At 30.7% G+C, this 8,889-nt stretch overlaps 1 protein-coding gene across 1 annotated transcript in view; it reads right to left on the bottom strand.

Annotated features, from left to right (window-relative positions):
- The window catches only part of LOC129870640 (uncharacterized), a 42,879-nt gene extending 34,796 nt beyond the window's left edge, over positions 1 to 8,083 (bottom strand). Inside the window, exon 1 of the mRNA XM_055945466.1 lies at positions 7,884 to 8,083. Within this exon, the coding sequence (XP_055801441.1) occupies positions 7,884 to 7,937 (54 nt within the window). The 5' untranslated portion in view covers positions 7,938 to 8,083. The remainder of the gene's footprint in view (positions 1 to 7,883) is intronic.
- Between the last annotated feature and the right edge of the window lie 806 nt (positions 8,084 to 8,889).

Genomic DNA, 8,889 nt, shown 5'->3' on the forward strand with positions numbered 1-8,889 from the left:
CTTCTAAGGGGTTGAGTTTGGGATTTAGAGCATGCCTGAGTATTGAAATATTCTTGAGAAATGGGTGAACACTTAAATTGAAATATTTCCTTTCTATTACTATTTATTGAGGGTGAATATCATGTGTAGGTTAAGTTTTGAGAACCTTGAATCTTGTACTACATGTTGATTTTAATACTGTCTCCATGCCATATGTGTTTTATGCATTCATCATATCATAAAACATGGAAAGTTGAAAAATATGGAAATTCTTTTTGAGAAAGAAAATGAAACACCTTTAAATCTTTGTATCTTGAGTCCCCAATGGAGGTAGTTTTACTGCAGGGTAGTGGATACATTGTGATCCCTTGACCACGAGGAAGTGGCAAGGATGATAAGATATTGTGATTTAGGTATATGGCCTGTGAGACCCCTTGGGTCTTTCTTGGTATCACAGCTCAGCAGGTGTATACGATAGGTTGTGCGACAGTCTTGATTCCACCGTACCACCACATCATTGCATGATCATATTGCATTGCATTGCCTTGATATTTGTACTGCTTGAATTATCTAGTTAATTGTGATTATGAGTTGTTGTTATGGGATTAACTTATTACTTCCATTATATATAAATTGGTGGCACTGATGCCAGAGTAGACTTTTCTGTATACACGTGGAAGCGTTCCTTAGTTTATTTCATTAGTTTGATTAATTCTTTATACTCAGTCGGCTAAAACCTATTGAGTACATGTGGATTGTACTCACCCCTACTTTGGTGTCCCTTTTTTATGCAGATACTAGTCAAGGTACCTCACATGGCAGCTGATATTCTAGCGGATTGTGTATTCTCAGATTAGTGGTGAGGTTCCGAGATACGGATCGTCACTATTCTATCTTTATTTCTCAATCTTTTGTATTATTCAAAGACTTATGTTGTATCTTCAGACTTGAACCTTGTATTAGATGCTCTTTATACTTATGACACCAGGTTTTGGGATAATTTCATTGTTATCCATTTATTGTGTTTAATTGTGGCTTGATTTCCCTTTGGGGGTCTCATATGATTTTTTTGGGGGGCGGGGCTTACACATCAGGATGGAATTTGGGATATGTGTCATCATGACCTCGATTTTTGGGTTGTGACATATAGTCTGTAACTCTAATTGATGTTTCTCCTTTCATGTTAGTATACATTAGATGAGACTCAGGTGTGAATACTTTGGGTTGTTTGAAAATTATAAAATTCAGTTTCTATATTTATTAATGTATAGTCTTTTTCTAATGTTTCGCCTTCCTCATAATTTACTTATTATTTTTCATATAATTTTTTATTTTGACAACAGCTATTGCCATTAGCACAGTCGTCACAGCATGACGGTGATAATTACGGAGAATATTTTTATTACCAAGATGCTCAAGACCCTAACGAAGATGATGATTTGGGTATGAGTTTTGACTCCATAGCATTACATAATTTAGACGCATAAAAAATAAAGAGATAAAGACATTAGCAATGATGGGGACCTCTGCAATAATGGAGCAAGACTAGATGGGGACAAGACTAGATGGGGACAAGACTAGATGGGGACCTCAGCACTAATGGAGGAAGACTAGATGGAGACATCAGTAATAATGGAACAAGAACGAATGATAGAGATTCATTGTAAGGAGATAAGAAGATAAGATAGGAGACGTGGCTAAATTAGTACCACTTACTATGTAAATAAATAAAAGTGTGTCATGTGAGTATGCCCACATTTGTCATGTGAGTACTTACCTTTACCACTACCCTCCAAAAAAGGAAAAAACTGATAAGCACGCATCTCTCAATGTTAGAAAAGGAACAAATAATGCATGTGACAATGGGGCTCAATGCGCACCCGACTTGCATTATATGGAATCTTATCTGATTTTTGTCGGTCAATTATTTTTAGGCCACATTTATTGTTTTTAAACCACTAGTTTTTTTATCTTAGGTCTATATAAGAGGTAGTAATTCATTACAAGGATATTAGAACTGAGAGTACTTAGCAAGAAAACAAAGTCAAACACACAACATATTTCCATTTCCTTCATGTTTTCAACTACTATAAAAAAAACACTACCGTATTCGTAAAGTCAAGCCTTGTGTAATATCTAAGTTTGTTTAATAAATTTTTTCCAAGTTTGTGAAAGTTCTTCGGGGGTTTCCGAAAGGTTTCAAACCTGCATATTCTTCTAAATTTATTTTTATTGGTTTTATTAGTTTTATGCTTCTATTTCTCATTACTTCAACTACATCATTTACTTTAAGTTTAAACTATGTACTACTACTTAAAAGCATTTTTACTATAAATCCTACGCACATTAATAAATTATTTCCATTATTCATGTCCTCATGTCTTTTAGTCTGTATTCTTGTTTTAATATTCTTTTCAAATTCTTTTAAACTTATCATAAAATCTGGACTGATGTAGAATATTCCCTCCATTATTAACAATATCTACTTCTGTTAATCCTATTATAGATTTCTTTAAGTCAGATCATCTATCATCATATGATACAATTAGTATTTTGGTTCCTAAAAATTTTCTAGTTAATCCTTTAATTCCTATAACAATTAAGCCCACATGCATTAATGTCATTCTTGTATTCAATATTCTTTTTAAAGATTCTGGATTTACTAAATTTAATGTTGCTATGTTATCTCGTATAGCTGATAATTGTTATTCTCTATAGTATATGTATAAATTGTCATTATTAGAAAAATAATTTGAGTTATATAATCTATTAGGATCTAATAATTTAAACTGATTATGTTGGAAAATTTGTAAATCCTTGTCTACATCTATTATTTGATTTAATTCTTGTTCTTGTTCTTGTTCCTGTTCTTGTTCTTGTTCTTGTTCATTTTTTGATTGTTTTCTTGATAATATTCTAGATATAAAGTTATTTCTTATTCTATTATTCGAAAAACTTACTCTAGGTCTTTCTTATTCGATGGTTCTTCTTGAGCTATTTGTAAGATAGTCCATTTTTGTTGTCTTTTAGTTACCTTTGGTCTTTTTTTTGCGGAGTTATTTTAGCTCTTTTTAATTGAGTAATTAATTCATCTATTTCAGTATTTTTAGATGTTTCCTTTTCAGTTCCCTTCTCTTTAACTAATTTTTCTTTATTTGTATTCAATTCTAATAGTAAGGCTATTATGGTATTATTTTGTTTCACTATAATTTTGTCTGAAATACTTATTGGTTGGTAATTTGAAAAGCCTACTGGTTCTGTCTATAACTTGGTTGTGAAATTTATTGCCTTTTTATATATTAGGTGATCTTCTTCGTTCATGAAAGGGAAATTTATTCTAACTATTGAATTAGTCTTTTTTAATTCACTTATATCACTAGTTATCGCTTCTACCTGTCTTGTTATTTTTGTTACTAATTGGATAGTTTTGATTTCTGATTCTTTAGGCTTTTCTGTTATTGTCTTAATTAATTTTTCTATTTCAATTTTTGTTGGTATTCTTTCTAAATTAAACTTAGTATTTAAATACTGAAGTTTTCTATCTATTTCTAGTTCTTGTGATTCCAAAAATTAAAATTTTGTTCTAATTTTTCTAGTATCTTTTTCTGCTTATTTAGGGTGGTCTCTACTACTGCTAAAAATCTTATAATATTTTTATCTTGTTCTTGGACCTTATTACTAAAATTTATTATTAAATCTATTAAAGTATTATATTGTATATCCTCTGTGTGTAATATATGTTCTCCTTTACTGAAGTTACACTTTATAACTGTAATTTATTTTTAAAATTTTCTATATTTCTTTGCAGGGTAAATTCTTAAATCTAAATATTCTTAATGTTTAAAGTAATCTATTTTTATTTATTTATCCTAACGAAACTGTAATTTTACAGCGTCTCTTATTATCTTCTATTCTTGCGTAACAATATTTTATGTCTTGTTCAATATTAAATAATTCCCAACATAATTTGGTTTTTTGTTGTTCAAGTAACGGTGTATAGATTGTTGCTTTATTTATTTCCTTTTCTACCGATAGTAAATATTGTCTTAAAGTTATTTCTATACATCTTAATTCTCTTTTATATTTCAATTCGTAATAAAACCAGTTATTTTTAATCGTATTCTTCTAACAAATTCAAGGGGCATCTATTTTATCCTAAAGGAATTGTTTGAATTCTCCTTCGGTGGTACCTTATTCTCCACATGAATTTTCTATATCTCTTTAAGATGATTTAATTCTTGTCTTAAATTAGCTTGTCTTATTTTAAGAGCAATTTGTTCTAAGGATGTGTTACTGATCAAGTCTTCCTGTACTATTTCTAGATAGTTCTAAAGATTGGCCTCTGTTTTTTTTAATTCAGACTTATGATGCAATTCTTCGTAGTGCCACTGATGAATTTTTCTTAGTGTTCGAAATATTGGTAACTTTTTCATAAATTTATCCTAATGCGGTAGAAAATCATTTTACCTGTTCTCTTAGAAATCTTATTCACTTAGTACTTTGTTCTCTATCACTTTGAATACTATGTAGTTTTCACTTTATGGCACTTTTAAATTCTGGATCAACAAATTTTTGTCTATCTTGAGTATATACCCGGACTAATAAATCTAGTGTCTCTAATAGTTTTAGATATAAAAAGGTTGTTTCTATGTCTAGTGATTTTTTTTGTGTCTCTATTTAAATACCATTATCTTGATGTTATAGGTTGATATAAAGGATGTCTTTTCATGTATTTTTTCTGGATTGAAGTTGTATAACTAATTTATATTCTAGTGTTGAGATTATTGTAATTAGATGATCAAGTCTTTTGTTATCTTCTTTTGTATGATTTAATCTTTTATATTCCAAATATAAGTCTTGTAATTTTTGCTTAGTTTTTAAGTATGTCTTAATATTTTTTAATGGTCGTGTCATATATAGTTCCCAAAAATTTCTCGATAGAGTAATTAATAGAAAGTGATTTAAATATATAGAGTAATTGTGATATATAAAGAGAGTTTGATATTTTTAAACAAAATTTTAACCAGCAATTTGAAATCGGAGTGTGCAAATATGTTGTAAAATCCTACTTAGTACTCCCTCCCTCGTATAGTCATATCATGTTTTAGCCTCTTAATTATTGAAATTAACCTATATTCTCCCCGTTATATATATATATATATATATATATATATATATATTAGCTTACCCTGTTCATCTTTCTCTAACATGTGTTCTTAACAAATCCTTTAACCACACCCTGGATATGGCCTACGGCAACAAATATGTCCTTTTAATTCAAACGGACTTTAAGCCAAGCCTTCAAAAAAAAATTAGGAATTTACAGGTTAATCCGTCATTGTTATTAAGAAATTAAGAGGTTAACTATATACTAAGGATAATGCATAATTCAAACAGTAATATACAATAAGTAAACTTAATATAATCAAATAAAACATTTTTTTGGGGGGGGGGAGTATAGGAAAATTAACAATCTTTTAAACACTTACATGATTAAACTAAGAGAGATTTCCCTTTCGAAGACCCCCGAAGAACTTTCACAAACTTGAAAAAAATTTATCAAACAAACTTAGATATTACACAAGGCTTGACTATACAAAGGGGTAGTTAGTTTTTGGATAGTAGTTGGAAACATGAAGGAAATGGGAATATGTTGTTTGTTTGGATTTGTTTTCTTGATAAGTACTCTCAGTTCTATCTTCCTTCTAATGAATTACTACCTCTTATATAGACCTAAGATAAAGAAACTAGTGGTTTAAAAATAATAAATGTGGCCTAAAAATAGTTGGCCGACAAAAATGAGATAAGATTCCATATAATGCAAGGCGGGTGCACATTAGGCCCCATCGTCACATGCATTATTTGTTTCTTTTCTGAAATTGAGTGTCACGACCCAATTTAAGACCATGACAGGCGCTAACAAGGAGAGTCCCAAAGCAAGCCTTACTAGAATGCTATAGAAAATTGGATAGAGTTTCTTCTGTTTTTGGTCCTATCCAAAATTTCCCTGTTTCAAATATCAACAATACCATTAACAACATCTATAAATTGAGCCACAACAACCATCAACAATCTAATCACCACATAATAATATCAATATATCTCCAAATACGAAAAAAAGTCTAAAACTAATCACATGGCTACAACACAAAAGAATACTAATGACCCTTATAAAGGAAATGACTATGGAGAAACTCTAAGAATTCAAAGAAAGGTCCAAGTAAGTAGATAGATTGTTTCCCGCGCGTACAAGTGCGGGGCTCATCATGGAATCAACTTGCTAACTCTAGCTAATGAAATCCACGTCAATATCACATGTATTCTATGGAAAACAAATGGCTAGGAGTGAGATGTTAGCTCAATGAGTAATAACACTTAACCACAACCATTTTAATGAGGGTTAAGTCAAAAAATATGCTAGTATGATAATCAAAATCATAAAACAAATGTTCTTTTCAGAAAACAATAACCATAATCAATCTTGTTTGTCTCTTATAAGCAATGTCAACTTAACCATTCAAAAATAAACTCAATAAAACCACTTTCGTATCAAATCTTATAATATTCGGGAGGTTTCCAAGAATAAATCATGTAATCAGTGCGGCTTTCTTCTTTAAAGAATAGCCCATTACAGTGGACCCCTCATAAATGAGTCATATTCATATCAATAGCCCCCTACTCGAGGGATATCAGTAACGGTATGCTAGTTCTACCTTTTCACTAGCGAGGGCTATATCGGTAATCGATAAATACAAGGTCCACCAGGTCTAATGAACCCGCCGTTAACTACGGGATCCATCAAGGTCTACTCCCATTTATACTTTTTTCTTTATAAATAGTAGAAGCATTTTCAAAATAGTACAAGACATTTAAGTTCTTATCGAGTCATATTATATAAAACTTTAACGAAAAACACATGTCAAAATACTATCTCTCAAGCAAATGCTAAATTCTTTCGATAATCGTAACCATATCACAAAAATCAATAAAACATGTCTTATAAAAGTGAGTTCATCTCAAATAACTATTTCGATATCACATCAAGTAAAAGACTTGTCTTATATGTAAATTTCGAACATTTGGTAACACATTCACTTTATAAACCATGTATAAATCATGAAAGTTATAAAACACAAATTGTGGTAAGATTACTACTCATAGTACTCATGTCGAATTATCAAACTTTTCACCTCAAGCAATCAGTATGATTTCCATCGATCAACCTATAATCACATCATATCACTCTCGCATTAAACTTCTTATTTAGGCTTAACTTACACTCCCTCTATTCCATATTAGTTGAATTTCTAAGGTAATGCACAAATATTAAGAACATTCAAAGATAAAATTTGAACCATATTTTTCTCTATTAACCTTTTGCTTAATCAGCATTATAAAAATGATTAAATGTAAAATTATAAATGCAAGTAGTCCTTTATTAGAATATAAATTTGTAAGTAGTGTAGTTTACTTCTAGGAAATTACAAAACTTTATTAATGGAAAGGGTAAACATAAAAAAAGTTTCAAACATTTCTCTTAAACTTTGAACAATTAAAAAAGCTCTAAAAATTTGGCTAATATGGAATAGAGGGAGTACTAAACTTGGAACACTCAACTTGCTGGAACCTTTATCTGCTTAAAAGTCTGCCCATCTTATGGATAATTCAACCAATCCAAAATTCACAAATTTCATGACTCATATGATTTATTCAGTTAAATTCATAAAGAGTTCAAATGATTCTCATAATTCCCTTAACCATAGATCAAGAAACTACACAAATCTCATCTTCCAATACATGGGTCATTTATTAGTTAATACATCTCACAATGATAAAATAATTCGTATATAATATTTACCCATTACAATCTGCCTATATCCATGTCAATTGTATTAGAATTTTACCTTGAAAATCTGACTTATCAGAGTTGGGTACTCTCCGTGCGTTACCTGAAGCATTTTGTAGCTCCTTGTCTCTATATTTCCTTTAAAGTCGGGTTTCAGCTTCCCTTCACTGCTGCGTTTTTCCTCTCCTAGAATTCTTTAGCTCATATTTTTTTTCTCCTAAATTATGTCTGCGTTGTTTAGAGATACCCTAAGATCTCTTTTTTTTTTAGTTGCCAGACTTCTCATGGGCTTTAGCCCATAATTTTATATCTTCTTCTTTTTTTTTTAATAACTTATTTTACCTTTAATTACTATGGATATTACATTCTCCCCATCTTATGAAATTCGGTCTCCGGATTTTAAACAAGTGCATACTTGTAGACTGAAATCAATAAGGGACTCTCATAATACAGACTTACAAGTAGCTTTTCCAATGGTATGGTTTCTCCATTAAACTTAAGCTGACACAATTTATTTGAGTCGTAACTTTTTTGTATGTCAAAAATAACCATTGCTCCTCCTCTTATGTCAAGTTATCATCAAGTGGTATAGTCGGTGCTTCAAGCACACGAGAGGAGTATGATATACATTTTTTTCGCAGACATAGAAAACTAGACGAGTAAAATACATTTCGCAAGGATATTTCAAACGATATAACACTACTCTGACCCAATTAAGAACCTTATATGGTCTTACATATCTCGAGCTCAAAATTCCTCCTTCATTTTTATTTTAGTTTTTAAAATTGCTTCACACCCATTTATGGAGGGATGAAAGACATCTCATGAGAAAGTTCCAAACGGCACGACACTCATGGTCTTACCATCTTGAGCTCAATTTTACCTTCTTTTTTTTTGAATCACTTCACACCTTTCAGGGAGAGTCTCCTAGGAGGATTTGGACTCCAACTATAAACTCTAAACATCATTTCCTCTTATATGTATAAGACTTCTATCTATTTGAACTGTGAGAATCTTCTATCTATTAAGTGGATCTTGTTAATAGCTTCTTGTACTAAGTTTGG

Source organism: Solanum dulcamara, chromosome 10 (genome assembly GCF_947179165.1).
Source record: "Solanum dulcamara chromosome 10, daSolDulc1.2, whole genome shotgun sequence".
NCBI classification, from domain to species: Eukaryota; Viridiplantae; Streptophyta; class Magnoliopsida; order Solanales; family Solanaceae; genus Solanum; species Solanum dulcamara.